The sequence below is a fragment of the Embiotoca jacksoni genome, unplaced genomic scaffold (genome assembly GCF_022577435.1).
Source record: "Embiotoca jacksoni isolate LCO1_2020_lvr unplaced genomic scaffold, fEmbJac1.0.p SCAF_48, whole genome shotgun sequence".
Taxonomy (NCBI): domain Eukaryota; kingdom Metazoa; phylum Chordata; class Actinopteri; family Embiotocidae; genus Embiotoca; species Embiotoca jacksoni.
The window spans coordinates 2557106-2578249 of NW_027185401.1; the positions used below are offsets into that span (position 1 = coordinate 2557106).

Consider the following 21144-nt stretch of genomic DNA (forward strand, 5'->3'; position numbering starts at 1 on the left):
TTTTATACTTCCTTCTACTTTACCATATTACACAGGAAAATATTAGACTTTGTAACGGTTGAGCTACATTTAGTTGACAGCCACAGTTATGTTGTTTAAAAAAAAAATTGCGTAAGAAAATTAATAATGCAGTTATAAAAATATGACGTCTTATTAAACTCTGGGAGGATGTGAAGTAGGTAAAGGAAAAAAAACAAAACGCTGATTTCAGTTGAAGGTGGAACTCAAGTTAACTCGCTGCTTCCGCCGGAAGTGCACGGTGTGACAGCTGGCGGAAGTAAACAATAAATACGCTGAACGCGTCACCCTCGTGGGTGGATACGAGCACATTGATGAAGTCGTATTGCAGGCACATATTTGAGTTGCTGAAGTAACGATGTCTTCAGTTTATTGTCTGAGAAAGTTTATGAACGAGCGACTGACTGCTGCTGCTGAAGAAATACTCACATTGTTTGAAAAAAAAAAAAAAAAAAATCATCGTCCAGTACGAGGAAGAGATCGACCGGCACCGCAGACTGCTGGATGTCATCTGGAAACCCCAAATAAAGTTACTCAGAACAGGTCTGGAACACTTATGCCAACTGGCATATTTAACGTTGTTTTTCTAATGTTTGTCGAGAAAGTTTAAACACCTCTTGTTGAAAAAAAAAAGTCTGAGTATAGTATGGCATCCAAAATATGAACAAAAGTCATACTATAATGTGATAATGTAATATGAAGAAAAAAAAAAAAAAGGCATACAATAGTGTGACTTTTTTTTTTTTTTTTTTTAAATTTGGAGGAAAAAAAAGTCTTGCTGTTTTTTCATATTTTGGACGACATATGACTTTTACTTAATATTTTAGACAAGATACTATAGCCTAAAGTATTTTGGATTTTTGGGACCAAAAAAAGGACACTTGTCTCAAGCTAGAATTGAACCCACGAGCTTCTCACTGTGAGACAGCAGCACTAACCACTGTACCACCATGCCTGTGCTACTGTCACTTAGTTTTTTTGTTTTGTTTTCTGTTTTATTTAATGACATGCCATAGTATGACTTTTTTTTAGTTTTTGGACGAAAATAAATTTGTGCTATAGTATGACGTTTTTTCATATTTCAGACAACATACTATAGCCTAAAGTATTTTAGATTTTTTTTTTGGACCAAAAAAAATGACACTATAGCCTTTTGTTTTTTGAATTGTGTTGGATGAACACATACTTGTCTCAAGCTGGAATTGAATCCACGAGGTTCTCACCAAGACAGCAGCACTAACCACTGTACCACTGTGCTAGTACAGCATTTTTTTATTTTTTTATTTTTTTTATTTAACGATATGCCATAGTGTAACTTCTTTTTTTTTTTTTCAAAGAAAAAGATGTCATAATATAGTATGACATTTTTTTAAATATTTTAGACAACATACTATTACTTTTTCTTAATATTTTAAACGACATACTATAGCCTTAAGTTTTTTAGATTTTGTTGGACGAAAGAAAACGTCATATGACTTATTTTTTTTTACGATGAAAAAGAAGTCATGCTATAGTATGACGTTTTTTCATTTTCTGTTTTATTTAACGACATGCCATAGTATAACTTTTTTTCATATTTTTGACGACATACTATGGTATGACGGTTTCTTTATATTTTTGTCGTTATATATTATAGCGTTATGTATTTCTTTAATATTTCAGACAAATACATACACCGTCCAAAATTTGACATAAAAGTCACTATATTATGTCGTCCATCATATGAAAAAAAGTCATGCTATAGTATGACATTTTTGCGCTATTTTGGATAAGATACTAGAGCATGATATTTTTTGGTAATTTTTTGTTTTTAAAAAATATAAGTGTTCAAGGTTTCACGTTCGTGCAAACTCTGTTTTCTGTGGACAGCAATGCTTGAGTAAATGTCCCCTGTTATGTTCCATCCTTGTAACTACAACTGTTTAAATAAGGCAATAATTAATTTTGCTTTTAATGTCTGGAACGTACGCCTGCAGCCTCGATGAACACAGTTTGTTTGTGGCTTCAGACTTCAACGTGAATCTGCTGTTCTTACAGTCGCGAAGTGTCATCGTGAAAATAAATACACGAGATCAGAAAAACAACAGGCACCGATCATATTTACGTAATCATTTAATCCATCATTTTGGGAACGTCAGCCGAAATAACCAGCTGTGAAACAAATATTGTTGTTTTTATGATGAAACAACATGGTCGACACAAATTAAAAAAAAAAAACTCCAGTTGCCAGGAAGCACAAGAGATTCTCAACTTCAACATCAGAGTTCACAAAATAACTGAGGTAGAGTAAAAAAAAAAAAAAAAATCTGAATATGACATGAAATCACAAAATACATCTTGTACCTTGTATGTGCCTTTTTTTTAAATTTATTTTTTTATATAAAATGTAGGCGCACACAAACCACAAATGGTGAAGGGGGGAGAAAAAAGAAGTTTATGTTTCTCTGGTAAAGAAGAAAACAAAGAGGAATTTGCTTTTTGGAAACAGAGGAGTGATTTGGACGGACGAATACAAACTGATGACCTGCCTTTCCTGTTTTGCCTTCTTTTTTTCCCTCCTATTTACATTGCAGCACCGAGATCCTACAGAAGCACATTGTATTCACAAAAGAAAAAAAAAAGTTTGGACATCTTATCTCATAAATATTCGAGACCATTTCATAATTACAGGAAGAAAAAAAAAAGTCAAACGAACGAACGAAGACCCCGGATGTCATAATTAGAAGAAAACGATCTCATAATTAGAGAGCTAATGTACACGACACTGATGGTGCGGGAGGTAAAGCACTTCACAACTCGTCTGAGAACCCTCAGGTTTTTTTTTTAAAGATTTCTTCAGAATCGAAGTAATTCAGTGATTAGTTGTCTGTACATCCAACGGTCGACGGCAAAAGGAAAAAAACAACAACTTCAGAGCAAATTCGGTGTTCTTCATTTTTCACAATGTAAACAAATATACAGGTTAAAAAGCTGTAAACCATGAAAACATTATACTTCCCGTTTCTGTTCACGCTTTTAACGTGACGATCTAAAGGCCTTAAGATCGACTGTGTTATTCTAACACAGATCAAAGCCAGATTTTTTTTTTTTTTATCAGCGACGTGTAATAAAACTCCCACGATCGTTGTTGAAAGCACCTCAAACCTGACGCGTCTCGACCTGAACGAGTTCTCACACGTTTCCCGAAGCTCGGTCTCCGGTTGAATTCTCCCCCAAACATGTCTCGGGGCTACCGTGAGTCGACAGGTGCCTTTTTAAGTGCGACGTGCTGTTGAACCGTTTCCCGCAGATGTTGCAGAGGTACGGCTTCTCGCCCGTGTGAGTTCTCGCGTGCTCTTTCAGGTGCGACGGCTTGATAAACCGTTTCCCGCAGGTGCCGCACACGTACGGCTTCTCGCCCGTGTGAACGCTCATGTGGCCGTTCAGCGTCGAGGACTGGCGAAATCGTTTCCCGCAGGTGTTGCAGAGGTAGGGCTTCTCGCCCGTGTGGGTCCTCATGTGCCGTTTGAAGTTGGATATGTCCATGAATCGTTTCCCGCAGGCGTTGCAGAGGTACGGCTTCTCGCCCGTGTGGGTCCTCATGTGACTGTTCAGCGTCGCCGTCTGACTAAAACTTTTCCCGCAGGTGTTGCAGAGGAACGGCTTCTCGCCCGTGTGGATCCTCATGTGGTGAATCAGATTACAGCTTTGGATGAAACTTTTACCGCACGTCTCGCAAGAGTACGGCTTCTCGCCCGTGTGGATTCTCATGTGTAGTTTCAGGGTGCCGTTATATCTGAAATCTTTCCCACATATTTTGCAAGAATAGAGCTTTTCACCCGTGTGGATTCTGTAATGTTTCTTGATTTGGGACAAAAATTTAAAGACTTCTCCACAAATGTCACATTTGAGAGACTTTTTACACGCGTCGGTATTAAAGTGACTTTCTGTCACGGGAGAGCTGCTTCCTCTCTGATTGTGGCTCTCGGCTACAGGAGAGTTGTGAGACGGGAGCTGCTCACTGTTCGGTTCTGGTTCACTGTGTTCGCTTTCCTCATAAATCGGGGTCACCATGAAGGTTTCAATCTCCTCCTTCAGTACGAGCTGCTCTTCCTCCTGACCGGTGCAGAGTTCCTCCTCTTCCTCTTTGATCTGTGGAGGTTCTGGTTCCTCCCGGTCCAGACCGGAGTTCCTCTCCTGGTTCCAGAGCTGCTGGTCGGAGAGAACCTCCTCCTCCTCCTTACAGACATGTTGCTGCGGGACGTCTGGAGGGATGAAAAAGGACGCAAGAAAAATCAGCAAGGTTTGAATTTTGCTCACATATGAGAGAATTGTTTCAAGCTGGCACATTCTCAAATACAACTAAAGTGACAGCTGCTGAAGGAAGTGAGCCAGAGTTCATTGTACAGTCTTCAGTTTTTATGAATGGCACCAACCTAATAGTTCCTGCTTTTGTAAAATACCGTGTGATTCGGCATTAAAACATGTCATACATACATCTTCATTTTAAAACGTGTAACTTCTACGTCTACACGGGAGTAAATCCCATCAGCGTCAATAACCCACGTAGATAAAATCCTCTGGCAGATCTTTCATCAGAATTTTTTTTTTACTTAATTTCATTCATGTTAACCTCTATTTAACCGGGAAAGGTCCTGGTCCCTTTATTAATGTCTTGGGATGTAAGACGGTCAGCAGCACAAATAAAGAACAAGTTACAAACAGAAATAAACGCGACAAATAGATTTATAATATGCAACATCCCAAGGAATAATTGCGCGATACAACGCGGTGCATCCAACAACATCAGTCCAAGCATCGACACTACAACAGAAACTTTTTTTTTTTTTTTTTTTTTTTTACAATATGGATTTTAATAGCAATTCAATGAAATCAAATCACTCTGTTGTAAAACTTACTCTAGTCTGAGGGTCCGTTTTCAGCAATCTCTGTACAAACCTTTTGGTACAGACAACATATACAAAGTCAGTCGACCACAAAGAATACGTCAAATTGTTTTGGCCACATACCTGTCCGCGTTATGGCGCAGCCGGAAAGCTAACATGGATTGATGGGTGGATAATATGTGCTGCCAAACCTGTCCGGAGCGTCATATGTCAATAGAAAATGGGTATATATGTTAAAATAAAAATAATAATAATTCTATATTTATGCTGTTCTTTTGACAATATACGAGGCAATCACCTGATTAAAAAAAAAATATGACTCAAACTTCAACGCGTGCGTTTCAGGTCCATTTATTTAATGTTATTTCTTTCTGAAAAAAAATAAATAAAACTGCATCTGCTGCGTAATTTCCGTTCGTGGCCGTTAAAAAATAAATAAATAAATAAACGTGACGTAGAGTCTCATTCACGTGTTAGTAAACTAAGACCGTTAGAAGTGTTACAGACCTGTTCGGTGTAACTTTATTTCGGGTTTCCAGGTGACATCCTGTAATTTTCGCTGCCGGTTGATCTCTTCTTCGTACTGAACGATGGTTTTTTCAAACACGGAGAATATTTCTTCCGCGGCAGCAGTCAGTCGCTCGCTGATAAACTCTCTCAAATGCAGAACTGAAGACATCGTTACTCCCCAACGACTGGAATATTTATCTGCCACACGACGAGGTCCACACGAGCTAAAGCTACCAGCGCTTTCTGTTGTTTACTTCCGCCGGATGTCACGTTGTGAACGTTCCGGTGGAGACCAGGGAGTTCATTTCAGTTCCGCCCTCTGGTTTAAAAACGTCTTTTTTTTTTTTTTTTTTTTTTAGTAGCAGCTGAATTTGGTTGAAGTGGAGTCACTTAACTTTTTACCTTCTTCACCTAGTCACGGGTGCTTAAACTATACGTCACATCTAATAAGCGCATTATAGATTATCGAATGTAAATTAAGTAACTCGAGCTGTCGACTGTGTGTAGTTTTGCGACAGGGTCATTTTTTCCGGAGAACTATTGTCAAGTATGTTTTATATAAAATGAAACTACAAATACCTTAAAATTAATCTTTTTGTTTTCAAGATTGAATATGTGTATAATTTAAATGCAATCTGGGCCGTGTGAGAAGAATCACGTTGTTTTCAAGAGTACTTGAGTAAATTTGAAGTCAATGGGCGCAGATAGCCCGGCCAACTTCCTCTCCTGCTCTCAGATGTAAAGGGGGGTGGGGGGCATTGTATTGATCACTACCCAATATTATTGATTGTATTGATCACTACCTAACGATGCTCATCGTTACAAAAATAATTTATTCCATTAGTTTGGGAACATCAATCTGAATAACCAGCAGTGCGAAGAAATATTCTTGTCATCAAACTTCTTTCATAAAAGAAACTTTATTTATATCACACCTTGAACGACACCACGTAGAACCACTTCTTCGATTTACTAGTGTCACCTTTAAAGTCTGAAACAATAAAACATTGATGTATTAACAAAAAATAGAACCTTAAAATAAAAAAAATAAAAAAAACTGGTATAAATAAACCAGAAAAGACGCCAGTTGGCAGGAAGCACCCGTTATTTTCTCAGTTTCAACATCAAAGAGTTCACGATATAAGTGAGGTAGAGTAAAAGTTGAAGTGTACACACAAACCACAATGATAGAGGTGAGGGGGCAGTTGTGTTTCTCTGAAAAACCGAGAACAGAAGAGTGATGCAGATGGACATAACGAGCTGATTATCTGCTTCTCCTCAGGGTTTTTGTCAGGAGGAAAAAATGTCCATCCTTGCCAACGTTTGGGGCGGAACAAACAACCATTCGCACCCGGAGCTGTTTACAATCTCCCCTTTACTTTGATCTTCTTTTTTTGTTTTATGTTGGCATGAAATCACAGCCCACTTTTGTTCACCATGGGCAAGTGGGCGTGCACATATCCTTTAGGACACCCCGGAGACTCCTCCCCTCGGGCCTTCCCTCACTTGTTAAACGCAGGCTATATGGTCGACACCCTTTTTTTTTCTTTTGGATATCCTAGCGCAGTTATCATAGATGTTTTCCCACTTACTTTTACCTCCTACAATTTGTTTCCCCCGATTTACACCGTAGCACCAAAATTCTATAGAAGCACGTTACTTTACATAAAGGAAAAACACAAATTTTGGAGACCTTATCCTGTGATTATGTGAAAACTCTCTTAATAATTAGAGACAATGTACAAAATTAGTCAATTTCCCCACCGCGGGATAAATAAAGTCTTATCTCAGGATTTAAAACACTTCAGGATTTAAAAAAAATATTTCTTCCGAATCGAAGTAATTCCCCGATAGCCGTCTGTACATCCAACGCGTGGTCACCGCGTATTCCGCTCGTCCGACTACGCGTGAGTTTTCATGTGCTTCTTCAAGTGCGATAAGCAAAAAAATCGTTTCCCGCAGGTGTTGCAGAGGTACGGCTTCTCGCCCGTGTGCGTCCTCATGTGCCTTTTGAACTGGGACGGCTTAATGTATCGTTTCCCGCAGGTGTTGCAAAGGTACGGCTTCTCGCCCGTGTGACCCCTCATGTGGCCGTTCAGCGTCGACGACTGGCCGAATCGTTTCCCGCAGGTGTTGCAGAGGTAGGGCTTCTCGCCCGTGTGGGTCCTCATGTGCCTTTTGAAGTTGGATATGTCCATGAATCGCTTCCCGCAGGCGTTGCAGAGGTACGGCTTCTCGCCCGTGTGGGTCCTCACGTGACTGTTCAGCGATGCCGCCTGACTGAATGTTTTCCCGCAGGTGTTGCAGAGGAACGGCTTCTCGCCCGTGTGACTCCTCATGTGCAGTTTCAGGTTACCGTTATGCCGGAAGTCCTTGCCGCATATTTTGCACGAGTACGGCTTCTCGCCCGTGTGGATTCTCATGTGTAGTTTCAGGGTGCCGTTATATCTGAAATCTTTCCCACACACTTTACAGGAATAAAGCTTTTCACCCGTGTGGATTTTATCATGTTTCTTGATTTGGGACACATTTTTAAAGACTTCTCCACAAATGTCACATTTGAGAGACTTTTTACACGCGTCGGTATTAAAGTGACTTTCTGTCACGGGAGAGCTGCTTCCTCTCTGATTGTGGCTCTCGGCTACAGGAGAGTTGTGAGACGGGAGCTGCTCACTGTTCGGTTCTGGTTCACTGTGTTCGCTTTCCTCATAAATCGGAGTCACCGTGAAGGTTTCAATCTCCTCCTTCAGTACGAGCTGCTCTCCGTCCTGACTGATGCAGAGTTCCTCCTCTTCCTCTTTGATCTGCGGAGGTTCTGGTTCCTCCCGGTCCAGACCGGAGTTCCTCTCCTGGTTCCAGAGCTGCTGGTCGGAGAGAACCTCCTCCTCCTTACAGACATGTTGCTGCGGGACGTCTGGAGGGACGAAAAAGGACGCAAGACCCGAGGTTAAAAAAAAAAAATTAAAAAAAATAGGATGATAAGAAAAACACATCTAAGAAAACGTTCTAGTTTAAAACATTACGCTGAGTGAATTGTCTCAAACGTGCAGATTCTCAAATCCAACTAAGGTGACGTAGCTGCTGAAGCCTGTGAGCAAAGGGTCATTCAAGGTCAACAGACTGACGCTAAATATTTGACTCAAACTTCAACAACGTTCATTCACGTTTAATTCTTTCTGAAAAATAAACTGCAGCTGCTCCGTAATTTCCGTTTGTTGCAGTTAAAAAAATAAAAAATAAACGTGACGTTAAAGCTCTGATTTAGGATCCTGCAGGAGTCCTTTTTCACGTGTTAGTTTCATTAACACCGTTGTAAGTGTTACAGACCTGCTCTGAGTAACTTTATTTCGGGTTTCCAGGTGATTTCTTGCAGTCTGCGCTGCCGGTTGATCTCTTCTTCGTACTGAACGATGGTTTTTTCAAACACGGAGAATATTTCTTCCGCAGCAGCTGATAGTCGCTCGCTGATAAACTCTCTCAAATGCTGAACTGAAGACATCGTTACTCCCAACAACTCGACTATTACGATAACACACCCGTTTTCCACGAGGTCCACACATCCACTAAGCTAAAGCTACGAGCGCGTTTTCTATTTACTTCCGCCGGATGTCACACTGTTATTGTTCCGGCAGATACAGTGTTTTCACTTATAGTTCCGCCGTCTACTTTTAAAAAGTCGGAAAGTAAAGGGAGGGTATGTGCCAGCAGGGCATCATTCGACAACATTGCTCACACTTACATCTTTAACTTGTTATTGTCAACTTTAAACGATAAAAAAAAACTGTAATGTTAATATATTGTTCCAGTTTTTCATTTACCATTACTTCACAGGTAGGTTTAAGTTCTTACGCAGACCACGGAACGAGTACCAGACTTTGTCCATTTGATTGCAGTTTATTGGAGAGATATAGTTTGAACAGGATTAAGAGAAACACACCATGAAATATGTTCGGTTGTGTGGTTCTGCTCGGGTGATTCTGCGCCCTATATATACACAAAACCCACACACACACCCGTGTATCCAATTACTGCCAGTAGGTGTCCAAAAAATAACAGTGCAAAACATCTAACAAAATTAATACAACATGACAACAATAACAGAAATAGCTCCTACAAAAATGTAAAAAAGTTGATGTAATCACAAAAAAAAAATAGGAACTTAAAATATAAAAACCATGCTGTCAACAAACAAAAGAAGCACTAGAGACTATCTCTGTTTCAACACTAGAGTAAACAATACAACTGAGGTAGATTTAAAACAATTTCAACATTCAGAGTCACAAATCAGAAAATGACACGAAATAACGGAATACGCTGCCAACATTTTGGATGTGCCATTTTTTATAAAGTTTAGGAGAGGTAAAAAAAAAAAAATGTGTTTGTGTCTCTGTGGTGAAGAAGAAAACCAAGAGGAGCTGCTTTTTCTAAAGAGTGCAAAACACTGACAGTGATGAGTTGAAGTGAACTTCAGAACTCGCCGGAGAAGCTTCACATTTTTAAGATTTATTCTTCAGAGTCAAAGTAATTAATTGATAGTTGTCGATACATCCAAACGGTCCACGGCAGAAAACAAAACTTCAGAGCTGAATCGTCGGGACAATCTGAGAGCCTCAAATTAACTGTGCAGTCTGACACAGATTTTACTAGATCCCATCTTACGGGATCGTTGTTGTCTGAAGGTCCTTTAAAATCAGAAGAATCGACTTTTCAACGTAAACTATTGTTACATACTTCAAACCGAATTTTTACGTGTGAGTTCTCGTGTGCTTTTTCAAGTGCGACACGCTAACGAAACCTCTCCCGCAGGGGGTGCAAAGGTACGGTTTCTCGCCCGTGTGCGTTCTCACGTGACTGGTCAGCGTCGACGTCTGCCGAAATCTCTTCCCGCAGGTGTTGCAGAGGTACGGCTTCTCGCCCGTGTGCGTCCTCACGTGCTTTTTCAAGCCGGACGTCTGCGCGAACGTCTTCCCGCAGGCGTCGCACGCGAACGGCTTCTCGCCCGTGTGGGTCCTCGCGTGCTTTTTAAAGTGCGACGCGTTGGTGAATCGTTTCCCGCAGGTGGTGCAGAGGTACGGCTTCTCGCCGGTGTGAGCTCTCACGTGGATCGTCAGGCTGCAACCGTGGCTGAAGCGTTTGCCGCACGTCTCGCACGCGTACGGCTTCTCGCCCGCGTGGGTTCCCGCGTGGTACCTCAGAGTCGCTACGTCTTTGAATCTTTTCCCGCAGGTGCTGCAAAGGTGTGGTTTCTCACCCGAGTGGATTTTCACGTGGGCTTTCAAGTACGACGCGCAAATGAATGTTTTCCCGCAGGTGTTGCAGAGATGTGGCTTTTCACCCGTGTGGACCCTTCGATGTATCTTCATTTGGTGCTGAGTCGTGAGGACTTTTCCACAAAAGTCACATTCTAAACGAGGCTCCGACGTCGGATAGTCGTCTACGTCGGCTACGTCGTCTACGTCGTCCACGTCGTCACGGTGACGTCTCTTCTTCGGCTTCAGCTCTGCTTTTCTACTCGACCCCGAGTCTTCGTGCCGGCTTCCTCTCTGATCTCGGCTCTCAGCTACAGGAGAGTTGTGAGAGAGGAGCTGGTCACCGTTTGGTTCTGGTTCACTGTGGTTACTTTCCTCACAAATTGGGGCCATAAAGGTTTCAGTCTCCTCATCAGAAGGAGTCAGCGTGAAGGTTTCAATCTCCTCCTTCAGTACAAGCTGCTCTCCCTCCTGACTGATGGAGAGTTCCTCCTCTTCCTCTTTGATCTGTGGAGGTTCTGGTTCCTCCTGGTCCAGACTGGAGTTCCTCTCCTGGTTCCAGAGCTGCTGGTCAGAGAGAACCTCCTCCTCCTTACAGACATGTTGATGTGGGACGTCTGGAGGGACGAAGAAACACACAAGAAAAATGTTACTAATGTGACAATAGAAAAAAAAAACATCTTAGAAAATACAGACTCAAATTGTGCATTTTTAATGCATGTATTATTCTGTAATCACCACAGTTTCAATGAGGATCTAAAGGTGAAAAAAACTCTCCATATTTCTCTGCAGTTGCTCAGTAATTTCAAAATAAATGTGACGTAGAGCTCCGATTAGGATCCTGCATGAGTCCTCTTCATGTGTTAGTTTCATTAAGACCGTTATAATCGTCCAAACCTGTTCTGTGTAACTTTATTTCCGGTTTCCAGGTGATTTCCAGCAGTCTGCGCTGTCGGTTGATCTCTTCCTCGTACTGGATGACGGTTTTTTCAAACACGGTGAATATTTCTTCCGCAGCAGCTGATAGTCGCTCGTTCATAAACTCTCTCAAATGTTCAACTGAAAACATCGTTGCTTCAACGATTGAAATATTTAACTGCGATACGACGACACAGCCGTCTGCAACCAGATCCTCAGACAGACGCTTTCATTGTTTACTTCCGCCGAATGTCACACTGTCATTGTTCCGGCAGATACAGTGATTTCCCACATAGTTCCGCCTTTGACTACAATGTAGTATTGAACATAAAACGAAATTACTCAAAACGCTAATACTTTGAAATTGATCATTTATAATTAAACTGTTCAGCATTTCACACGTGTAATTTCAGGACAATCTTGTCCGTCCGAGGCCCATCATGTTTGAATCAAGAGTACTTCAGTAAATGTAGTCAGTTACAGTCCACCCCTCTTCATGTGATTTTTAGTATAAGACATTGATAAACATAAACACCTCTCTCATTTTATACCTGAGCACTCTGAAAGGAACTCACAGTAATAAGAGGTGGATTAGCATGTTAAGTCATAGCATTGTAACACCCACTGCAAGTCACTAACTTCAGGAAAGACAATTGAGAATGTAAAGAGTTAAAGACTTTTATTAACACTGCAGAGGTTCAATTTTGCAATTTACTCCGGCCTGGCCCGCCGCCCGGCTTGAACCGCCCTCCATCCTGATGAGCCCAAAGAGCAAAAAGCCCTGGGCGTCATTGATTCGACAGCTTGCTCCCCTCGCTCAGTTACAATGCATCCCTATAAATAGGAATGTTTAATTAAGGCACGGTGACAACTTGCACTTTTGATGTCGGTCACGTCGATCTCGATGAACACAGTTTGTTTGTAGCTTCAGACTTCAGTGTGAATCTGGTGTTTTCAGTCGCAAAAGCTTTATTTTTAAAAAATAAAAACGCGAGACCAGAAAAACAACAGGCATTGATCATCGTATGCATTACTACCACTCAGACCGATAACTCTCGCAGTCACAATAATCAATGAATCAATTAGTTTGGGAACATCACCCTAAATAAACGGCAGTACAAGAAACGTTCTTGATATCAGACTTCCTTGACAGAAAAAAGTTTATTTAAAAAGTGCTTTTTACAACACGATGTTGAACTTCGTCTGCAATTTGTTAGTGTCAAAAGAATCGATGAAATCACAAAATAAATAAGAAACGGAAAATGAAAACAACTGATCTAAACAAATCAGATGAGACTCCAGTTGGCAGGAAGCAACTTTTTTCTGAAGTAGAGTAAAAAAAACAACAACAACATTATCACATTATCACATTCACAACTCAGAATATGACATTAGATGACAGAATACACTGGTGACATCTCGTATGTGCAATTTTTAAATAAAGTTTCAGCACACACACACACACAAACTACAATTAAGGCACTTCCTGTTTCTTGTAAAAGTTTTACACTTGTAAACTTCATGAAACTGAAGACTTTTAACATTACATCATTTACCAAAACAGTTTGTTGAGAAAAAAAAAAGTGTTAAAAGTAGTGATGAAATGAGCTTCCTCGTAACATTCACCACGTATCCACCGGACAATCCGACGGATTGATTGTGCCGTCTGACACAGATCGAAACAGGTAATAAACACACGCTGTTGTTTCCTCGAGCTTCACTTCATAGAATTATTCGCACGGATGTGAGTTCTCATGTGACTTGTCAGGTTTGATTTCTGATTAAATCTTTTCCCGCACGTGTTACAAAGGAACGGCTTCTCTTCCGTGTGGATTCTTATGTGGAGCTTCAGAGTACTATTTTGACTGAAACTTTTACCGCACGTTTCACAAATATACGGCTTTTCGCCCGTGTGAGTTCTCACGTGCCTTTTCAAGTTTGACATGCCAATAAATCTCTTCCCGCAGGTGTTGCAGAGGTACGGCATCTCACCCGTGTGAATTCTTACGTGAATTTGTAGTGTTGATTCTTGATTGAATCGTCTCCCGCAGGTGTTACAGCGGTACGGCTTCTCGTCCGTGTGAGTTCTCATGTGACTTTTCACATGTGATCTCTGAATAAATCTCTTCCCGCAGGCGTTGCAGGCGTACGGCTTCTCACCTGTGTGGATTCTGAGGTGTCTCTTTAATTGGTACCTTTTTTTAAACGTTTTTCCACAAAAGTCACAATTCGTAGACTCTTTACCCGTTTCAGTGTTACCTGGAGTCTCGGACACGGGAGAGCCGTCTCCATTGCTACTGCGACGTCTCTTCTTTGGCTTCAGTTTTGCATTTCTAGTTGATTCAGAGTCTTCATGCCGGCTTCCTCTCTGATTTTGGCTCTCAGCTACAGGAGAGTTGTGAGAGAGGAGCTGGTCGCTGTTTGGTTCTGGTTCACTGTGGTTACTTTCCTTATAAATAGGAGTCACCATGAAGGTTTCAGTCTCCTGCTTCAGTTCAAGCTGCTCTCCCTCCTGACTGATGGAGAGTTCCTCCTGTTCCTCTTTAATCTGTGGAAGTTCTGGTTCCTGCTGTTCCTCTCTAATCTGTGTAGGTTCTGGTTCCCCCTGGTCCTCTTTAATCTGTGGAGGTTCTAGTTCCTCCTGTTCCTCTTTAATCTGTGTAGGTTCTGGTTCCCCCTGGTCCTCTTTAATCTGTGGAAGTTCTAGTTCCTCCTGTTCCTCTTTAATCTGTGGAGGTTCTGGTTCCCCCTGGTCCTCTTTAATCTGTGGAGGCTTTAGTTCCTCCTGTTCCTCTTTAATCTGTGGAGGTTCTAGTTCCTCCTGGTCCTCTTGAATCTGTGGAGGTTCTCGTTCCCCTTGGTCCTCTTTAATCTGTGGAGGTTCTGGTTCCTCCTGGTCCAGACTGGAGTTCCTCTCCTGGTTCCAGAGCTGCTGGTCAGAGAGAACCTCCTCCTCCTTACAGACATGTTGATGTGGGACTTCTGGAGGGACGAAGAAACACACAAGAAAAATGTTACTAATGTGACAATAAAAATAAAAAAATAAAACATCTTAGAAAATACAGTGAAGTTTAAACCATCAGTGAGGCTCTACAGATCAAGGTCGTGGCTCATAAGAGACTAAAATTGTGCATTTCTAATGCATGTATTATTCTGTAATCACCACAGTTTCAATGAGGATCTAAAGGTGAAAAAAACTCTCCATATTTCTCTGCAGTTGCTCAGTAATTTCAAAATAAATGTGACGTAGAGCTCCGATTAGGATCCTGCATGAGTCCTCTTCATGTGTTAGTTTCATTCAGACCATTATAAGTGTTACAAACTTGTTCTGTGTAACTTTATTTCCGGTTTCCAGGTGATTTCCAGCAGTCTGCGCTGTCGGTTGATTTCGTCCTCGTACTGAATGACGGTTTTTTCAAACACGGTGAATATTTCTTCCGCAGCAGCTGATAGTCGCTCGTTCATAAACTCTCTCAAATGTTCAACTGAAAACATCGTTGCTTCAACGACTGAAATATTTAACGGCGATACGACGACAAAGCCGTCTGCAACCAGATCCTCAGACAGACGCTTTCATTGTTTACTTCCGCTGGGTGTCACACTGCCATTGTTCCGGCAGATGCAGTGGTTTAATTTATCGTTCCGCCTTTGACTAAAAAAAGCAGGGTCTCATTCGATAACATTACTAACACTTACAGGGATAATTTATTCCATCAGATTGGAAACATTAATATGAGCCAAGAAATACTGTCGTTATCAAACTTCTTTCATAAAAGACAGCATATTCATATCGCAGCTTGTACAACACCACGTCAAACATCTTTTTTATTGTCAACTTTAAACGATAAAAAAAACCCTGTAATGTCAATATATTGTTCCAGTTTTTCATTTACCATTACTTCACAGGTAGGTTTAAGTTCTTACGCAGACCACGAAACGAGTACCAGACTTTGTCCATTTGATTGCAGTTTATTGGAGAGACATAGTTTGAACAGGATTAAGAGAAACACACCATGAAATATGTCCGGTTGTGTGGTTCTGCTCGGGTGATTCTGCGCCCTATATATACAAAACCCACACACACACACCTGGGTATCCAATTACTGCCACTACGCCAGGGAAGCTTCACATTTGTAAGATTTCTTTTTCAGAATCAAAGTAATTAATTGACAATTATCGATACATCCAAACGGTCCACAGCGGAAAACAAAACTTCAGAGCTGAATCGTCGGGACAATCTGAGAGCCTCAAATTAACTGTGCAGTCTGACAGATGAAAACCAGATTTGATTAGATCCCATCTTACGGGATCGTTGTTGTCTGAAGGCACTTTAAAATCAGAAGAATCTACTTTTCAACGTAAACTATCGTTACATACTTCAAACGGAATTTTTACGTGTGAGTTCTCGTGTGCTTTTTCAAGTGCGACACGCTAACGAAACCTCTCCCGCAGGGGGTGCAAAGGTACGGTTTCTCGCCGGTGTGCGTTCTCACGTGACTGGTCAGCGTCGACGTATGACGAAATCTCTTCCCGCAGGTGTTGCAGAGGTACGGCTTCTCGCCCGTGTGAGTTCTTATGTGACTTTGTAGTATTGATTCTTGATTAAATCGTCTCCCGCAGGTGTTACAGCTGTACGGCTTCTCGTCCGTGTGAGTTCTCATGTGAGTTTTCAAGTGTGATGTCTGAATAAATCTCTTCCCGCAGGTGTTGCAGGCGTACGGCTTCTCACCTACGTGGATTTTGAGATGTCTCTTTAATTGGAACATTTCTTTAAACGTTTTTCCACAAAAGTCACACTTCGTAGATTTTTTGACTGTTTCAGTGTTACCCTGAGTCTTGCTACTCTGACGTCTCTTCTTTGGCTTCAGTTTTGCATTTCTAGTTGATTCAGAGTCTCCACGCCGGCTTCTTCTCTGATTTCGTCTCTCAGCTACAGGAGAGTTGTGAGAGAGGAGCTCGTCACCGTTTGGTTCTGGTTCACTGTGGTTACTTTCCTTATAAACAGGAGTCACCATGAAGGTTTCAGTCTCCTGCTTCAGTTCAAGCTGCTCTCCCTCCTGACTGATGCAGAGTTCCTCCTGGTCCTCTTTAATCTGTGGAGGTTCTAGTTCCTCCTGTTCCTCTTTAATCTGTGGAGGTTTTAGTTCCTCCTGTTCCTCTTTAATCTGTGGAGGTTCTAGTTCCTCCTGGTCCTCTTTAATCTGTGGAGGTTCTAGTTCCCCCTGTTCCTCTCTAATCTGTGGAGGCTTTAGTTCCTCCTGTTCCTCTTTAATCTGTGGAGGTTCTAGTTCCTCCTGGTCCTCTTTAATCTGTGGAAGTTCTAGTTCCCCCTGGTCCTCTTTAATCTGTGGAGGTTCTAGTTCCTCCTGTTTCTCTTTAATCTGTGGAGGTTCTAGTTCCTCCTGGACCTCTTTAATCTGTGGAGGTTCTAGTTCCTCCTGATCCTCTTTAATCTGTGGAGGTTCTAGTTCCCCCTGGTCCTCTTTAATCTGTGGAGGTTCTAGTTCCTCCTGTTCCTCTTTAATCTGTGGAGGTTCTAGTTCCCCCTGTTCCTCTTTAATCTGTGGAAGTTCTGGTTCCCCCTGGTCCTCTTTAATCTGTGGAGGTTCTGGTTCCTCCTGGTCCAGACTGGAGTTCCTCTCCTGGTTCCAGAGCTGCTGGTCAGAGAGAACCTCCTCCTCCTTACAGACATGTTGCTGTGGGACGTCTGGAGGGACGAAGGGACACACAAGAAAAATGTTACTAATGTGACAATAAAAATAAAAAAATAAAACATCTTAGAAAATACAGTGAAGTTTAAACCATCAGTGAGGCTCTACAGATCACGGTCGTGGCTCATATGAGACTAAAATTGCGGAGGATCTAAAGGTGAAAAAAACTCTCCATATTTCTCTGCAGTTGCTCAGTAATTTCAAAATAAATGTGACGTAGAGCTCCGATTAGGATCCTGCATGAGTCCTCTTCATGTGTTAGTTTCATTAAGACCGTTATAAGTGATACAAACTTGTTCTGTGTAACTTTATTTCCGGTTTCCAGGTGATTTCCAGCAGTCTGCGCTGTCGGTTGATCTCGTCCTCGTACTGAATGACGGTTTTTTCAAACACGGTGAATATTTCTTCCGCAGCAACTGATAGTCGCTCGTTCATAAACTCTCTCAAATGTTCAACTGAAAACATCGTTGCTTCAACGACTGAAATATTTAACGGCGATACGACGACAGCCGTCTGCAACCAGATCCTCAGACAGACGCTTTCATTGTTTACTTCCGCCGGGTGTCACGCTGTCATTGTTCCGGCAGATTCAGTGGTTCCCCCTATATTTCCGCCTTTGACTAAAATTAGTGTAATATAGTAGAAGTATATTGAACATAAAACGAAATTACTCAAAACGCTAATACCTGGAAATTGATCATTTATAATTAAACTGTTCAGCATTTCACACGTGTGTAATTTCAGGACAATCTTGGCCGTCCGAGGCCCATCATGTTTGAATCAAGAGTACTTCAGTAAATGTAGTCAATTACAGCTTCATGTGATTTTTAGTACAAGACACTGATAAACACAAACACCTCGCATTGTAACACCCGCTGCAAGTCACTAACTTCAGGAAAGACAATTGAGAATGTAAAGAGTTAAAGACTTTTATTAACACTGCAGAGGTTCAATTTTGCAATTTCCTCCGGCCTGGCCCGCCGCCCGGCTTGAACCGCCCTCCATCCTGATGAGCCCAAAGAGCAAAAGGCCCCCCTGGGCGTCACTGACTCGCCAGCTTGCTCCCCTCGCTCAGTTTCAATGTTTAATTAAGGCACGGTGACAACTTGCACTTGTGACGTCGGTCACGTTGTTTCCTCGAGCTTCACTTCATAGAATTCTTCACACGGACGTTTCCGGACTCGCGTGAGTCCTCGTGTGACTTGTCAGGTTTGATTTCTGATTAAATCTTTTCCCGCACGTGTTACAGAGGAACGGCTTCTCTTCCGTGTGGATTCTCATGTGGAGATTCAGAGTGCTGTTTTGACTGAAACGTTTACCGCAAGTTTCGCAAATATACGGCTTTTCGCCCGTGTGAGTCCTCACGTGCCTTTTAAAGTTCGATATGTCGATGAATCGTTTCCCGCAGGTTTTGCAGAGGTACGGCCTTTCGCCCGTGTGGGTCCTCACGTGCCTTTTGAAGTTCGATATGTCGATGAACCTCTTCCCGCAGGCGTCGCACGGGTACGGCTTCTCGCCCGTGTGCGTTCTCATGTGGTAAAACAAAGAGTTACTACGATTGAAACTTTTACCGCACGTTTCGCAGGAGAAGCGCTTCTCGTCCGTGTGAGTTCTCATGTGACTTTTCAAGTAGGACCTCTGACTAAATCTCTTCCCGCAGGCGTTGCAGGCGTACGGCTTCTCACCCGTGTGGATTCTGAGGTGTCTCTTTAATTGGAGCATTTTTTTAAACGCTTTTCCACAAAAGTCACAATTCGTAGACTCTTTACCCGTTTCAGTGTTACCCGGAGTCTCGGACGCGGGACAGCCGTCTCCATCGCTACTGAGACGTCTCTTCCTGGGCCTCAGCTTTGCATTTCCCGTTGATCCCGAGTCTTCGCGCCGGCGCCCTCTCTGAATTCGTCTCTCAGCTGCAGGAGGGTTGTGCGAGAGGAGCCGGTCGCCGTTTGGTTCTGGATCGCCGAGGTCGCTTTCTTCATCACGAAGAGTCCCCATGACGGTTTCCGTCTCCTGCTTCGGTTCGAACTGCTCTTCCTCCCGACTGATGGCGAGTTCCTCCTCTTCCTCTTTAATCTGTGGATGTTCTGGTTCCTCCTGGTCAGAGAGAACCTCTTCCTCATTACAGACGCGTTGCTGTGGGACGTCTGTAGGGACAAAAAAGACACAAGAAAAGAGGTCACTGATGCGATGATAGAAAAACACACGTCTGAGGAAATATACTCCAGTTTAAAATGAGTTTATCTGAATGACACGGTTTCTGACAATTTGTTGAGAATTTCTTTAGTTGTCCAAACCAACTGTTGCATCAGCTGCAAAAACAACAACAACAACAACAACAAAAAAGAATCAGCAGAAATGCACATTCCTGCAGTCGGCGTGCTGATTCAGCGCTCCCTCAAAGCTTGTGACATGTTACATTGTGCTGCGTAATTAAACTGCATATTTCAGAGTGGCCTGCAGTTGCCACCAGCAAACCTGTCAATCAAGCTGCCTAATCAGCATCTTCACGACACCTGACAGATGAACGGATTATCATCCTGGCGAAGGCAAAGTGCTCACTGGCAATAATTTGAACAAATTAGTATTAAAAAAAATAAAAAGAAGCTTTTTGTGTTTAGAGATGAGGCCTTAAATCTTTTACTTTTACAGTCGGTTTAATGTCTTGAGATTAATTTGTGTTTCTTTCTTTCTGAAAACTGCGGCTGCTGTGAGACTAAACATAAATGTGACGTAGAGCTCCGATTAGGATCCTTTCATTCAGACTTTTATAGCGTTACAGACCTGCTTTTTGTATTTTTATTTGGGGTTTCAGGATGATGTCCAGCAGTCTGCGCTGCCGGTCGACCTCCTTCTCGTACTGGACGATGGTTTTTTCAAACACTGTGAATATTTCTTCCGCGGCAGCTGTTAGTCGCTCGTTGATAAAACATTTATAATACTGAACTGAGGACATTGTCACTTCAATGAATTAAATATTTAACCGCAGCACGTCAACACAACTGTTTCAACGCGTCCACTAAGCGAACAGTACACGCTTTTATTTTACTTCCGCCGCTTGTCACGCTGTAGAACTTCCGGCAGAGACAGTGAGTTAACTTCAAGTTCCGCCTTCAACTGTAAACGGCATTTTATTTTATTATTTTATTAGCAGCTGGTCCAAGTGGGATTTTTTTTCATTTTTATTTTTTTTTAAACCTATTTCACATCCTCACCTGTTTTAACAGGGTGTCATATACATTAAAATATCTGTTCAGAAAAAAAAAAAAATCAGAAATTGATCAGTGAGATCCCCAAAAACAACAAAACAGATTTTTAAAAAAACAACAACAATCTCTTTTAAGTTGCTGTATTTTAGTGAAGCAGAATATTTTAGGGTTCATTGAGCCTCCTGTTAGCTGGTTAAATGTGTGTGTTGAGTATCAGTTTGTTATTGTTTACATTAAGAAGCTTTTTCAGCTGGTTGGGTGGAGCTCAGCCATGTGAATAAATGTTGCATCATTTGAGAGCTCGGACACTTTCATTTTGTCAAAGGTTGGAGACTCCTGCGTCCACATGGAGTAAAGAAGACGTCTGATCCACCTGGCATTGGTAAAACTACAAAAAAAACATTTCCACATCAACAGTTTCAATCATCAGCACATCCGAACATAAAAATATTAATTATCGGATCCTCTTCTGTTTTAACTAAAGTTCGACACTCACTCAGATGAGGTTCGTACTGAACTTCCTGCCTCGTATTTGTCACGTGATTCAGTTCCAAAAGTGTGTTGACAAAATAACACAAACAACAAATGTGATTAATCACACTGTGATAATGATAGATATTTGCCTGTTTAATCACAGTCACACCAA

General features: G+C 41.9%; 2 protein-coding genes across 2 annotated transcripts; both read right to left on the minus strand.

Moving 5' to 3' along the window:
• Positions 1-2127: 2127 nt before the first annotated feature.
• Positions 2128-9002, minus strand: LOC138210733 (zinc finger protein ZFP2-like). Its single transcript, XM_069170022.1, has 3 exons — positions 8742-9002; positions 7334-8328; positions 2128-3768 (listed from the first exon to the last, which is right to left on the minus strand). The coding sequence occupies exons 1-3, from the start codon at positions 8911-8913 to the stop codon at positions 3190-3192; spliced, it is 1746 nt and encodes a 581-aa protein (XP_069026123.1). The 5' UTR covers positions 8914-9002; the 3' UTR covers positions 2128-3189.
• An 894-nt stretch (positions 9003-9896) lies between these two features.
• Positions 9897-20325, minus strand: LOC138210714 (zinc finger protein Xfin-like). The gene is made up of 9 exons (XM_069170003.1): positions 20074-20325; positions 18456-19436; positions 17586-17843; positions 15976-17288; positions 14905-15151; positions 13303-14563; positions 12297-12336; positions 11561-11807; positions 9897-11280 (listed from the first exon to the last, which is right to left on the minus strand). Exons 1-9 carry the CDS (start codon positions 20243-20245, stop codon positions 10160-10162), a joined length of 5640 nt encoding a protein of 1879 aa, XP_069026104.1. The 5' UTR covers positions 20246-20325; the 3' UTR covers positions 9897-10159.
• Positions 20326-21144: the final 819 nt, after the last annotated feature.